The sequence below is a fragment of the Poecilia latipinna genome, unplaced genomic scaffold, assembly GCF_001443285.1.
Source record: "Poecilia latipinna isolate Pla-1442-1.1 unplaced genomic scaffold, P_latipinna-1.0 Scaffold1909, whole genome shotgun sequence".
NCBI classification, from domain to species: domain Eukaryota; kingdom Metazoa; phylum Chordata; class Actinopteri; order Cyprinodontiformes; family Poeciliidae; genus Poecilia; species Poecilia latipinna.
Window position 1 is genome coordinate 1 of NW_015114525.1, and position 15434 is coordinate 15434.

General features: G+C 41.5%; 1 protein-coding gene across 4 annotated transcripts in view; it reads left to right on the plus strand.

The window, feature by feature from the left end:
• Positions 1-7683: 7683 nt before the first annotated feature.
• tiparp (TCDD-inducible poly(ADP-ribose) polymerase) overlaps positions 7684-15434 on the plus strand; it is a 30024-nt gene continuing 22273 nt past the window's right edge. Inside the window, exons 1-2 of one of the 4 annotated variants that reach the window (XM_015015411.1) lie at positions 7684-7885; positions 8877-9881. In XM_015015411.1, the coding sequence (XP_014870897.1) occupies positions 8902-9881 (980 nt within the window). In that variant the 5' untranslated portion in view covers positions 7684-7885; positions 8877-8901. Of the gene's footprint in view, positions 7985-8212; positions 8529-8876; positions 9882-15434 lie in introns of those variants that run through there. The other 3 variants (XM_015015412.1, XM_015015410.1, XM_015015413.1) reach the window with 3 other exon arrangements.

The following is a 15434-nucleotide window of genomic DNA, read 5'->3' on the forward strand; positions in this document are numbered from 1 at the left end:
TAAAGAAAAACAAAACAGTGATGAAATTCCAAGAACAACAACAACAAAAAAAAAGATCCACATGCTGCCACAAGTGTCAAGTCTCAAAATGTTTAGGTCCCCACATCTCACTGTGCAAGAAAGTTAGCATCTATCCCTGAGCAATTGCAGGTCTGTAGTCAGGAATGTATGTACACAGCTAATTACGTAAACGCACACGCACGCACGGACAAAATAAACTTTAGAAGTACAGCTGGTACTATAAGATTTCACTAAGTCCCTTTAAAGGTGAGTTCATGTCATCGCCCTGTAAGCTATTTCAGGTCGCATTTTCCAGCACTGTCGAAGACAAAGAGTGTGAAACATTTACAGCTAACCTGGCCGCTGGTGCCATGTGGAGCATTTATGCTTTGTGTTTAAGAGTGAGGTATGTGTAATACAATTAGTGTGAGGAGTGATCTTAAGACATGCTTAAAGGAGCCTCAGCAGATGAGAGAAATTCCTGGTGTCACTGAGCTTCACCAGGGAAGGAAACACCATAATGGGTCACAGCACCTGCGTTCCCTTGAGCACTTTGGAGCCGTCAGCAGCCGACTGAACTGAACTTATTGAACCATTATCTGACTTGTTACTTTCTCTCCACTTTCCAGTTTGTCTTTCAAAGTTAAACTTAAACTTAATAGCAATTAATGTATTAAGATCTAAGGTTATCTTACATACATTCTCACTGTCACTAATCAAACTAATTAAACCTATATATATCTTTCCACGTTAACTGACAGTGATCATTATTGTAAAGAACCGAACTACAGAGCACACTAAATGTTTCATGGTAAATACAGGCTTGATATTTAGCAAATAACAGATGAAAGTTCACATATTGTATCGCCTGCAATGAAAATGAATGAGCTTTCATAAACATTGTAGCGACTTCAATCCACAAATAAAGCTGCTGAACTAGTTTTGTTTCAGTAACATCTCTCCATTGAGCCATGCAGTGTCCCACTTGCATTTTGAGGATTTATTTTAAAACTAAAACGATGAACTTTTGGGTTCAATCAAAAAAACAAAAAAAACAAAAAGAAAAATCAAGCGTATCGACTTGCGATAAAATAAATACAGGTAATCATCTACTCATCTGATGTGGAGAACCAATCTGAACAGCTGTGCCACGACAGCAAATAAGCATAAGCATTCACTATGACAGTTATCTGGACATAACACATCCCGTTTACACATGCTGCACTTTGAAAACCAGTTTGATTTGCTAGTTATTGTTCTACGTAGCTAGGCTATTTTTAGCAATACAAGCCAATAAAGCCTTTGTCTGCATTTCAAGTATTCAGACAACATTTACTACCATATTTGTGACTGACGCAATGGGTTTAGCATTACAGAAATGCAAATCATTAGTTTGGTTCCTATATTTTAACTTTGATGCCAGCAAATAATCAGATTTTAATGAGAATTTACAATGTTTGTAAGGATTCCTATTTGTTTATTGACTGAAAATCAGAAGATTCAAATTTCACACACATGAAGGTTGTTTAGAAGGAGGCAAAGCGCAAACATCAACCTACACTCAGCCCTGTGGATACGTCGTCAGAAGAATCCAGTGACCAGAAGTCACTGACGTCTAGGTGACGACCGTTTAACTACACAATCCCAGCTGCATGTTCTGAAAGAAAACACAGGCAGGGATTTGACTCAGTAGGTCTGCATGCTTTGAGTGAAAATACTGATCCAAAAAGGAGTACTTGTGACTGAATTTCTTCTGGAGGGATGACCTAATATGCTGATTTGCCAACCTAGTCCCCTCTAGCGGCCGCTGGCTCTGACAGAGCAGAAGATAAAATAACTTCCCTCTGGGTGTGGTAAATGGAGGGTTGAATGAGGACCTAAAAACGGGGCATGAGAGGCAAAAAATAAAAGAAGAGCGAAAGATTTTCATCTATCTGGGAAGTTGATGCAAAACCGAGGACACGGAAGGGGGGGAAAAAAAAAACAGATGCACAATCAATGTGGGACGGGAGAACAGGAACTATAAATACACATCAGGGCTGACAACATACAAGCTACAGGTGAAAACAATCAGACAATTACAGGGCAGGCTACCAGGGAAGGCAAACAAGATTCAACATGCAGGGGGAGAGCCTATCAAAACTGGCAGGAACTAACAAAAGACAAAGAGATTGTGACTGAAACCAGAAAACCAAGACTGTATGTTATACAACAGCTACCCAAAGACAAGATCAAATACTGTTTTACATAATTGCTCTAAAATTACCTCTGAATGTGTTCATATAATTAGAGGTTCCCTGTAAGGACATTTTAGCTGTTGTCTTAATAGAAATACGCAGGTTTGTTGGAAATGCTGAAGAGAAGTGTTCCTGCCCTTCTTGCTCTACTTGCATTCAAAAGCCATTACTTTTTATTGTGTGTAAATGAGTTATAGATATAACTTCAAAATGAATAGGTTTTATTGTACTCAGGAATAAGGAAGCAGGCTGTCTAAGGAATGTATTTTGTGAACAGGTTCTTCTTCTTATTATTATTATTATCTTAAAGGCACTTTGTGGTGGTAAATATAAAGTTTCCATCCAGTGTTTTGTTACCGTAATTGTTTAAAAAGAGTCATATGTTAATCCAAGAGCTTTTATTTTCACTTTTATTCTGTGTGAAGACGAAAACTATTAGACATACAGAAAATCTGATCCAAAAGCAGGTTTAAGAGACAAGCAGAAGCAGTTTCAGTCTGACAATGACAGGAGCTGAATCACAAAGCAGCACACCTGCTCTGGGCGTTGGAGCTTACACATATCTACAGCATTAGTCATAAAAAGCAAACAGTCGCAGGTCATTCACAGTGCTTTCTGTCATACCAGCAAAGCTTAACAGTGATTAAAGAATCATTATTATCTTTTGTATCCTTAAAACAGTAGGAAAATACCCCCACTTGCCCAACCAGTGATTTTGCTTTACAAAGTGACAGTAAAAAGGGTGCATCCTATTTGCTTGGAGTAACCGAAGTATACCACGCTTATATTAGCTGGTTAATTACTCAGGCAATCTCCCAGGAAAGAAAGCCCTTCCCAAAGCTGGTTTTAACCGACACTTAATAGGACTGTGCCTGTCCCTGGTTTTCGTGACGTGCAGTATTTCCAAACAGCCAAGTCGAGTTACCTTCTTTCAGTCAGTTGGCTGGCAGTCCACAGCAACCTGCCAGGGAGGGGCAGCTCTCAGTCAGCTTAAGCCACATAAATCTTTGGTCACTCCACTCCTCGTCAGATATCTCATTGAAAAAAAACAAAAAAAACTGTAAAACTTAAGAATGGGATGACAGAATCACTTTGCAGCCTATGTAGAAACTGTAGTAACCCAATGTAATTTATCAAGACTGATTATTTTCAAACTTTTAAAAGATTTCTAATATAGGCAACTTTATTCATTCTAATTTTAGGTAATTTATGAAGTTTATGTGAAGATACTTAACTGAAATAAAACAAAACTTAAAACACGACATTGGCAGTCGGGTTGAAAGCAACTATTTTTCCTTTTTCAGTGTCACTAAAAAGTCTCATAAGCAGCACACTACCTACAGATGTCAATGAAATGGCCATCCCCTTATTTGTAATGTCTATCAGGTTATCTAGGACACAGAGTGTGCTGAAACTATGTGTCAGTGGTACAAAAAGTACCAGGGCTGAACGGATGTGGTAACAAATGTTCTGAACACCAGGCAGCAACCACCTGATTGACAAACAGTAATAATATCCATGCATAGTGTTCACCTGAGTGACAGCCCAAATCGTGATTTTTCACCTGAGTCTTACCAAGGAGCTAGTAATGAAAATGAAAACTTTTCACCAAATGCCACATAAACCAGGACCAACGGTTTTTATATGGGATTCACGTTTGTGCTGTTATTTTGAAAATGTTTCCATCTTGGATTTTAGAGTATTTCTGCCACATCTGCTGTAACACAAAACAATAATCCATACTGACAAAGATTAAACTTGTCCTTATGTTATTAGTATTTCTGAGGTGCTAATCCGTTATTAAGCGGGTCATTGTCATTTAAAACAGGTTGTTAAACATAGGATCCACAACACCTGAGTCAAAGTGGCAACAATTTTTCATAAAACATTTCCAGAGCCAATTAGATCCATAAAGATGTGTGTTTATGTGTCCCTGCCCAGGATTGGTTTTGTGAGACAGGCGTGTCAACACTGAAGCCCTGTCACTGATTTGCCACAGTAATTCTATGATATTCTGACATATAAACTGATAAGACTCAAACAAAACTTTGGAAGTTCTTCACAGTCAAATAGTTTGACTTTCTAAATAAAACAATACCCAGGTTTGTATTTCTGAATGTGATCACTCTCACATGCCTTTCCTGACCTTTCACCTCCTTTTTCTTAAAAAAATAAAAATAAAAAAATAAAAGAAACAGGAAGCAAGAGCTTTACCTGCAGAGACCGGTTTAGCCCGAATGCAAGTGCCTGAGCAAGAGAAAGATTGTAAAAGTGTGTGCATAACTGAGCTTTGGCAAATAGATCTTTTCATTATGCTCCCAGATCTCTAAAGCACATTACATTCCTTGTTTCATCTCTAATGATATAATAGTCTTGTAATGTTTCGTTGGGTTACGGCTTTGTACCAGCTTTAATTAGGGCACTCCTTCTCACATGGATTAAAGGATCTTTGCAGTACTTGTTGTTTCATGTGCTGCCATCCCGTACAGCCTTTAGTGAGACAACAAACTAGCCGGATTTGGCAGACAGGTCTCCCTTTTTAAAGGGCGTCCTCTGAAGCTAGTCATGACTTGAACAATAGGACTTCGTTTTGCTTGTCAGGCCGGGAGGAATGCTCACCATTCATCGGTATGCAATCAGGCAATTACTCTCGCATACGTCAGCAGCCAAGTGTTTTCAGCAGCGAACGTGGAAGGTACCAGTAAATGAGCCTCGCTGGAACTGCTTTGTTGAGTTCACTGTTTGTCAAAAAGGTGTTGTCAATTTCCTGCAAAATGAGTCACACGGGGATCCTGAAGAGGACGGATAAGATGTCTTAAATTTCCTGGCATCTAAGGTCAGCAATAAAAGGAAAGTTTGAGAAACTGCTAAATCAAGGAACCCATTATTCCTGCAAACGGTGCAATGCATATGATATCTCTTGTTATCCAACGCACTGATCATCAATTCCTTGTAACATTCTTTAGACAAAAAAAGTTGTGTTTTTTTTGTTTGTTTTGTTTTGTTTTTTTTTTCTTGGCAAAAATGGTTAGGATTTTATAATTGCATACCAATGCTGTTTGAAAAGTCCAGTTTTCAGAAACTAAAAACTGTTGAGCACGCTCAAAAGATGAAACTGCGGCCGGAAGCCGGTGCAGCACAGCAGGTTCCTAAAAAACTACTTCTGGTAAAACAAGCAGGCGAGAAAGGCTGACTCACACAGTAAGAAGTTCACTCCCTTATGGAAACTAGGCAGATCAGCTGCACTGAAACAATATTAGGTTTCTGAAACTCTTAATCAATAATATCCAGTTTGCTTAGATTAATAGGTTTCATGTTTACTTTCATGCAAAAGGACTCTTGAGTAATAATGCATTCAAATAGTTTCTCTGGAGTTTCACCTCCTTTTAAGAAACATTATGAAACCCATACAGAGTTTTTTTTATTAGAAGGTTAATAAGAGCTCAGTAAGCTTGTTTGGTTTTCATGACACTTTGCACAACATTATCTTTAGTGCAATGCAGTGTTTGCTCTATGAGACAGTACTCAATAGGCATTGTCTGGTCTCCAGTATTAACTGAGGTTAATGTTTTAAAAATACCATTTATAGATTTTAAAGTCAGCTTAACAAGATGGAAGGCAAGAGAGATTTTATCTGTCTTTATGGAGCATATTAGATCCTTTGTCTCCATAATGAGACACAACATCAGAGACGTCTTACCTGGTTTAAAAAGAAAAAGAACTGGACTGTTGTGCAATGGTCTAGAGTCCTGTTTTCAGATGACGGTCAATACGCCATTTCATTTGAAAATCAAGGTCTTGGGGTCTGGAGGAAGAGTGAAGAGGCACAGACTATTGACCCAACTAAGCATTGAGTGAATAAAAATGAACATGCGTTTCACAAGCAAGACATTTGTGCTTAAAAGGACAATTTTTAAAATGGTCTAATGTGATATTCTAATTTCTGAGATATAGAATTTGGGTTTTCTTTACCTGCAAGTCATAGTTAGGGCTGGATTTACAAGGATTTGGACACACAGGCTGGAGCCAGCTTTGGTGCCCTATGTTTTAAAGAAAAAATATTTTACTAATGCAAACTACATGTATGAAAAGATGTTTGGTAGGTTTAATATTTCCCCTGTTCAACAGGTCCATATTTAAATCAACCGTAACTTTATAAATTTCAAATACCTGAATATTGTTTTTCGTCATAAGTATCCCAATAATATTATTACAACTCACCTAATATTGGCCTATGCATTCTATATGGAATACAATGTTTGCAAAACATGCATTTATTAAAAGAAACTAAAAGGAACAATTTTTTGAGACTCTCCTAAAAAAAATAGGGGCCCTGCACTGTTGTCACAAATTATAATCATTAAAACTGCAAAAAAATAAAAACTTGAAATATTTTCATTCTATGTGTAATAAATCTATACAAAATGAAAAGAAATATTTCACATCTATACAATATTCAAATATTTGGGATGCACTAGAACAGTGGTTCCCAACCGTACCCTCAGGCCCTACATGTTTTAGATATGTCTCTGTTCCAGCACACCTGATAGAAATGATTTCATGACCTCCTCTGCAGGCCATCTGATGCTGCTGAAGCCTGTTAATCATCTACTTATTTAAGTCAGGTGTGTGGGAGGAAGGAGACATGTAAAACAGCAGAACAGAAGAGCTTGGGAACCATGAATAGTACCTCATTCATAATCACATATACAAGTATATGTGACTATGGAGAAGATGAAACTATGCTATCAGACATATAGAAATGAAAGAGTTCAGCTGATTAACATTCTTTATTAATTGAAAATAAGATTAAATTCCATTGAAATATTTCACAGAAGTTTAATATCTTATAGTTCTCCAGCTTTGATAAATTATCTCAGATTGGATTGTTTATTAAAAGAATATGTTTGTTTTTTTTAGCATCCTTTAAGGCCACATTTAAGGTGTGGTAAGGTGTGGTTTAGCTAAAAGCCATCAGAGAAGAAAATAAAAAAAAGGTCTGAGGAGGACTAGGGTTGGGAACCAATGCACTAGAACAGGGGTCCTCAAATTCGGCCGTGTCCTGCAACTTTCAAACGTCTCCCTGGATTCACACCTTAATCAAAAGACTGAATCGTCTCAGTGTCCAGTCAAGTTCTCCATAGTCCTGCTAACGACCTCATTATCTGATTCATGTGTGTTACAGCAGAGACACATCTGAAAGTTGCAGGATACTGGATCTTGAGGCCTATGCTACAATAGTACAGGGCTGCCTTTATATACAGTACATATATTCCCAGATGTATTTTTCGCCAAGACACGTACAAATGTGCATTTTTAATCGTTTATAACTTGCTGCATTATGACATTGGAATTAAAAGCCCCCCACACACACACTGTTTGCAGCTTCTATCTGCGGCCACCAGACGACTCTGTGTACGTGCGGTTGAAGCGAAGCTCCGCCCCCGGCAGGTTAGGGGGCGGAGCCTAGCGGTGAGGCGCCGGGGCAGCCAGGCAGAGCGTCTAACGCTGCGGCTGAGCTCACTTCTGCGCCTTTTCTGTCCTGTCCTGGATACAAAGAGAGGAGATGAAAGACAGAGCATGAGAGCGACGAGGGAAACAGCAGGGGGATACCAGCGACCCAGGTCTGGGCACGGATACTACTTCTGGTACTAGCTGAATCTGGAGCTTCGGCCGATGTACACAATGGATTTTGACCACGAAAGAGTGCCGCAAACGGGGGAAGAGGGGTGGACTTTGTCGCGCAGGTAGCGTATTATTCGTTTTAGCCTCGGAGAATAAAGAAGTATCGTCTTTGGGGAAGCTAGTTAATGGGGAATTTAAATAGCAGCAGCAGTGCTTCTCTTATAACCATTTCGCCCCCCGTCCCCCTTTTTTTGTTATCCTTGCGCTTGTAAAATCTGATAGTTCTTCACCGGAACGAAAGTTGCTTTTCGGCCTGTGGAGTAAAATCTCCTCGGTGTTTTGTGCAGTAGCTGCCTGCCCTGTGTGTGTGTGTGTGTGGCTGTGTCAGCTGGAGCCTACGTGCGAACTTGCTCGGGCAGTGATGTAAAGCGGCACGTAGTCGGCGGGGCCCGCGTATCGGACTCCCGTGATCAAAATATAGTCCCGGGGGAGGCTGAGTGGGGGTTTTGTTACACTCCTGATTTTATCGCTCCTGTGCGGATACGCAGCTGTAATTTGCAGGCATGACGTTAGCCGGAGAGCAAAAGGACTTAACGGGGAAAAAAGGGGACGTGTTCTCGTTTGACATGATTAATCTGAGGCTCAACTTCCCTGCAGCGGGATTAGGTAATATTTTTCCGCTTCGATCGGCCAACCTTTCCTGCTTCCCCAACGAGAATCGGTGTAACAGGCTGTTTAGAGGGACTGATGTGTTATGCGGCTGCTGCGGTGTTGTTCCTGTTTTTAATGTGCGGGGTCAATCTGGGATCACTTTCCGTAGATAGAGGGGGTTTCGATTCAGCATACAGGCGGCGGAGGTTTTCCTTCCCAGGAAAGGAAAGCCAGGGAGTGTTTGGCATAATAGCTCGCCCAAGCAGCATATTAATCTCTGCGATGACTTCACCTTGGAAACTGAGATTACAGGATTACGGCTGTTATCTTTGATGACTACCTCATTCTCTGTTTCTCTTCCAGGACCGTCCGGGCTTAGCAGGAGGACATGGGTAAAACTTTGCACATTCTCCAGAAATCCGCAGAACGTGTGCCGACTGCAATCTCGCTGGATGTGAGTTTAAATATGGACGAAGCGGAAGATTTCACGGAGCAGCCGATCGTTGGGCTTTCGGACAAAATACCTCTAGTGAAACCCTATTTCAGGAAGAAACAGAGGAAATTGGACCACAAATGCCTCCAACGCTCCCTGGATCCGATACTGACTAGTTTATTGAGCACGGATACTCTGGTGTCCGGGGATGGGGTGTTTGTTCCCCGCAGCCAGCCGGGCAGAACTCCGGGCACCCTGTGCGCGGCGGCGGTGGTGAAGCAGAGCTGCGTGGGGCAGGTGTGTCTCAAAGACCCGGGAGCCGCCGAGAATGCAGCGGCTGCGACCGGAGTCCAGGGGTTGATGAGCCGGGACGTCGACGTGGAGATAGCCGATACTACTGCGGAGCTAGAGGAAACGGAGCGACCCCAGCTGAAAGCTGGCCTCCGAGCTGCTGAGAGCACGGAGACAATCCCACCCTCAGAGAGGGATATACCTCCCATAGTCACACCCCAGGTTCCTCACCAGGAGGGGAGCATCATCAAAAGCAAAGACCTCCTAACCTCTGGCGCTAAAAGTGTTTCAGTGAAAGACTCCTCTGCAATCCAGGATCCCCGCTCCCAGCTCCTGCAGCCAGACAAAGGGGTGCTGTTCCAGAATAAAAGCGAAGAGGCCTCCCTGGATCTAGTGTTTGAGCTACTCACTCAGCTCCAGTATCACACGCACCAGTCGGACTCTGTAGACATTTGTGTGGATTTCCTCCAGGGACGGTGTGTTTTTGGGAACGACTGTGCCCACCACCACACCGTGCTGCCCTACCACTGGCAGATCCGCAGGAGCAACACTCAGACATGGCAGAGCATAGCAGACGATTCCCAGGAGCAGCTGGAGAGACTGTACTGCAACCCAGACCAGGAACAAGTCCGACTCAAGTACCAGTAAGTGTCTGCACAGGAACCTGGAGACTGTATTGGCATCTGAAGGTACAACTTTGAGTAAAAAAACAAACAAACAAACAAAAAAACAGTTTCTGGATATTAACACACAAAGTAAAAACAAAAATTTATACCTAGATAGAAGCGACAGATATTCCTATTGGTGCTAGCATTATACAAAAGCTATAAAGTTGTTCATAACGTCTATTTATTGGTATTTTTATGTTAATGCATGGACATTTGGAAGAAATGTACTAAATTAAGGAGTAATTTTCAAGTACTCTATAGAGGAAAACGAGAACAAAGTTGATATTAGCTTGGTAACTGCATTGGCTATCTGGTGGTGGGGCAGCTAATAGATACACCAGCTGGAGTTTGCTAAGAATAATTTTTAAAAAGAAATTGATATTTGAAGAAGAGTGCTCGCAACTAGAATCATTTCCAAACATCTATATTTGTATTTCTTTTAAGCGAGGGAACCTACTTTCAGCCATCTTGAATGACCGTGTGCAGCAACAAAAGGGGGCGGGACAACAGCTATGCCTCAGACAACCAGAGAAATGTAGGAAGTGTGTGAAAAACCTTTTTAAAACCTTGCTTTCTATAGCATGTGTAAAGTGACACAAAATCACATTTTTCTTTTCAAAGCAGCAAACCAAACTGTTTCCTTTCAACCTAGATTGTGTACACCAGTGTAACATTATACGTCTGAAAAGAAACCCAGTTGCTGTTGACATGTGTAGCAATTTATCCCCCGGTGGTCGTGATAAATAAGTATTTGTGACATAGCAACAGCGGCGCGGAAAGCTCATAGGCTGCCTGTAAATCGGCCGCCTCTTCAGGCTTGTTTGAAACAGTAAACCTCAGCCTCAGTTCTGTCTTCGGTTTCACCATCGGCCGACAAACTGAAAGCATCAGCTCCCCCAGCTGTTGTGCTGACGGCCAAGTAAACGTTACTTTGAATATATATATATGTGTGTTATAGGTCGCGTTTTGTCCCGGCGTGTCCTCTGGTTAGCTTGCACCCTGTTGTTGCTCTTTATTTGAGCAGCTATCGCGGCCTGGCAGCCTGATAATCTGCTATCTGTTTCCTGCACTTCCCTGCTCCCAAACCTCCCAAACGCAGCCCTGTGATTGGCCAGCGCTCCAACCAAAGCAGAATTTACAGCCCTCATGAACTTTCCTGACCCCTCCACCCCCACTCGTCAGATGCACTGTGTGGTCAGTGACACAGTCTCGCTTGGCAGCTTGTCCCCTCGCGCACAATAGAGTGTACATTTGCACTCATACACACACACACACGCGTGCACACGCACACTTTGGCGTGCAGACGCTCTCACGAACGGCTGCACGGGTAAACCGAGTGGCTTGCACTGCTCACACGCACACATGCCTTTTAGTAGAGGGAGATAAACCTACCTTTTACTCTCTCGCACTCGGTGGAGAGACACACTTTAATGCAAGCACTTGGCAAACCCCAGCGGGGTGACATAGAGGAGCATGTGCTTCCTGTGAAACTGTGCTGCTCACAAGCAAACAATGGGGCCGCTCAGCAAGACGCTGACCTTATTCTAAACACAAGTTTCTTTATTATCTGCGTGTTCCCATTTACAGGGATGCTTCTCCAAATTGAGCCCATTTTAGTTTATTTATTTTATTATTATTATTCGTGTCAACGTTTAACATTTTGGAGTATTCCATTAGCATAGTTAGCGACGCATTATTTCACCATTGTCTCCTCAATCTTTCAGCATAGCTGATCCATTGAGGCAGCTCTCTGTGCTTGTTGTTGTTTTTGGCTTAAGGGTGTTCACTTATTTGCCGCTTCGTCTATTAGCTTAACTTGTTGGTTCATGTTTCCAGCTGAAAGTGCATTCAAAGCACACACTGCGTCACTGACAGGATATGCACTTGGTGGAGCCAGCCTAGATTTTTTTTTTTTTTTTTTTGTGTGACCTTTTTAGTTCGTCAACCTCTCACACAATCACACAGGACCATCTGGCTTGCTCAACTGAAACGCCAGCTGGAAATAAAAAATGTCTGGGGAAAAAAAATGCCCCCGCATTTGTTGCATGCTTGTTATTATTGCAAACAGGGATGAATAATATGGATGTTTGTTGTCACAATATCTTATTGTGCTTGTAGTGTCATAAAGCTAAACATTTGTGATTAAAACGTATTTGAAGGTTCTTCAACCTTTCCGGCAGTACATCTGTCTCTGACTAGTCAAAGCCCTGCAAATATTACTTGACAAATAAAACGTAGCTAATGTCAAATAGGATTCTTGATTACAGGAGTTGCATTAGGTAGAGCTAAACAGCACACAATGGTTGCATTCAATCATACTTTTCAAACATACTTATTGGTGCTTTCAGTGTAAGAAAAAATGGTTCAAAAAGCAAAATTAGCGACCCCAACATCATTTTTTTTTTGGCTTTACAAAAATTATTAGTTTTTTCATGATGACAGTAAATTGCTATTTTTTTTATCACAGTACTTGTTTTCCCTCATAGCAATACTTTACAATAATTGTCACCCCTTAATAATAAACATCTGAGTATTTTGCTGCTCAAAACCACTCGCAATTTTTTTGTGATTTGCCACAATAGACAACAGACGTATTACAAATTTAGATTTTTATTCCTGGCTCTTATGAGGTATTTACAGTATCATGGTATTAACCCAAATTATAAACACAAGTGCATCTTATCTTATTGCTTTTATTGAAAGCAGAAAACGGGGTTCCCTGCTGACGACAACCGGTAACATTTTCAAAAGGCCAAATTTTTCCTTTTGGTAAATTTGTAGTGGCCTTCTTTCAGCCAGCTGACTGACAGGAAGTGTTGAGGTACTCTGATGCTTTCTCTGGCTTCTCATTTTGACAACAGAAATGACATAGCTGTAGATGTTTGTGGTTTTCAATTAAAATCTAGGAATACTTTAATACTGGCAACAAGCCAGACTCGTAACTAGCTGCAACATTTCAATATATATTTTTTCGGCCTTCAGTCTAAAAAAGGTTGGATTGTTTTTAGAAAGGGTAACTAGGAACATTTATTATCTTGTAACATATCTGATAATGATATGTGGAGGGTGTGGGGTTTCACTTGTTCAGCTGTTTCATTCGCTGTAAGCAGTTGTTTTTTTGGTGATTTTAATTGTAAATGTTGGGAGTGTAGAAAGACTCTGTCTACTGGATGCCAGCGTTTCCCTTCTTTTGAGGAATCTGACAGCGAGTTTGTGAATTTACTGTAGCTTTTAGGCTGAAACTCGGGAGTGGAGTCATTAGACTTTGGGACGTTAACGCTGATAAAGTTTTGCGTGCTGCTCTGTGTGTGTGTGTGTGTGTGTGTGTGTGTGTGTTTGAACACCCAGGTTACTTTTCTTCAAACACACAGCCCAGCCTGTCTTTTCATGCACGCAAGACTACAAACACAGCACGAAGGTGTCTCCAAGTGATAACATCATTAGTTATAGGAGGGAGAGCACATGTCTCTTGAAGCTTCTCTGTCGGTATGGCAACCAAGGCCTGTTTTTGCATTCTTATACTGTGCAGCCACGCAAGAGGAGTGGGCAGGAAAAAAAAAAAAAGTGGATCTGCATCTGGTTAAGTGCTGCATTGTTGCACGTACGCTACAGCATGCGTCCTGGCCTGATCCTTTCCCACGTGTGTGTGTGTGTGTGTGTCTGTGTGTGTGTGTGTCTGTGTGTGTGTGAGCCATACAACACATAATCCCATCCATATGATGAGCAGGAGTGGAAGTCTGACTAATCCGCGTTAGGCATGAACTCAGCAGGAAGTAAGAATGTCAAAGTCAATCTCGTGTCGTACATTCACTGTATCTCATATTTGCTGATGTAAGTCACTTGTGCCAGTTTTTATTTTCAGTCGTGTTTAAACCCTCCAGCACATCTCCTGTACCTAGTTGGGTTTAATTGAAATAAAACCAGGCGGCAGTCAACCGAAGCTGAGTGCGTCCGAGTTTTACATATTCACAGGTGTGTTTGAGCGAGCGTTGGAGACGGATTCTTTTGTCAGCCATGTGATAAAAGCCTTGCTTGTCATTAACTGACATAAAGAGTCACTGAGCACCAAGGGCAGAGCGACCTGATACCAAGGTGTGTGCACGAGTGTGTCTTTGTGTTTATATCGCTGGGGGTTTCCATGTTTCCTCATTACCTAGTGAAAAAAAAACACAACATAAATGGGCATGTTAATATGAGCTGGTTTACGCAAAAAGAAACATTGTTGAAAATGATCAGCCTTGGTAAATAGAGTAAATGTGTGTGTTTGAGTCCATAGTGTGTCACACAGATCATGGCGTGAATCAGAGAGGCGAGGTCTGGGTCGTCCTGCCTCCTCTTAGTCAGATTACCTCAGTCCCTCTATCGTTTCCCTCTGTCTGGGTTCACAAATTCAGAAGTTTTAGTCATCGTGGCGTACATCTTTAGCATTTTGCTTCTTTTTGGGGGCGGTGGGGGGTTCTTCACATGTTGCCTCTTGAGGTTGTAAAGCCCTTAGAGAAATATCAAAATATGCAAAAGCTTTGTCATTAAGCCACTTTGTGTTTCTCCTTTTATCTAATCTTTATTATACTAAGAAAAACCTGTTCCAGGTAGCTGTGGGATTGTGTAACAACAGCGTCAATGCGTAGAGAAAGGAAGCCCTGAACTATGAGCTCTGTGATGTGACGGCTGACTGAGGCATGCACCTGAACGGGAACAATCCAGGAGACGTCAGACGCCATCCTTCATGGTGTTTGAATCGCTTGGCATGAAAGTGAATTGGTCCAGCAGGAGGAAATAACACGAGCTTGTGACATCAATGCGGTGTTGTGTGTGTGTGTGTGTTAGAGAAGACTTCGTCAGCAGATTTGGTTGACTGACTGACTTATCTAGGCGTGACTGGATGGAGTTTGCATGCGTGTACTTGAATCTATCTAAAGAATGCGTGTGTGTGTGTGTGTTGTAAAAGAGTGATCTTTTTTTCTTCTAGTTTGTGACAATCACAAGGGCTCAACTAATGGTGGTATGCAGGTACTTGTGTGTGTGTGTACCTGTGAGAAAGTTCAACTATATGTAAGAGCGTGTGTGTGTGTGTTTCGACATGTAGGATCCAGTTGGACAGCGCCATAAGTTTTAATCATCATTCATCCGAGGAAAGGCGTTGCTTAGCACATTTTTTCTCTTTCCCACATCACTGTCTTGTCATCCATTAAATCAGAGTTAGAAACTGCCGTTTGAATTTCAAAGCCTTCTCTGTTGACCTACATGAATGCACTTTTGCATAAACTTGAAGCAGTCTGACATTTTCATCATGTTATTTTTTCTTTTTTTTTTCTTTTGGGATTGGCCTGGGCATCAAAAGCCCTGGATGTGAGTGCACTTAATTTAACCGGTGGAATTTTATTTTTAGTGTGAACTGGTCTAGCAGCGAGGGAGGGAGGGAGGGAGGGAGGGAGGGAGCAGGACTCAACGGAAAGCTTTGAAAAAAAAAAAAAAAAAAAAAAAACATTTTTTTGACCCCTCTGGGGGGCTTTCTTTTTTTGACTGTGG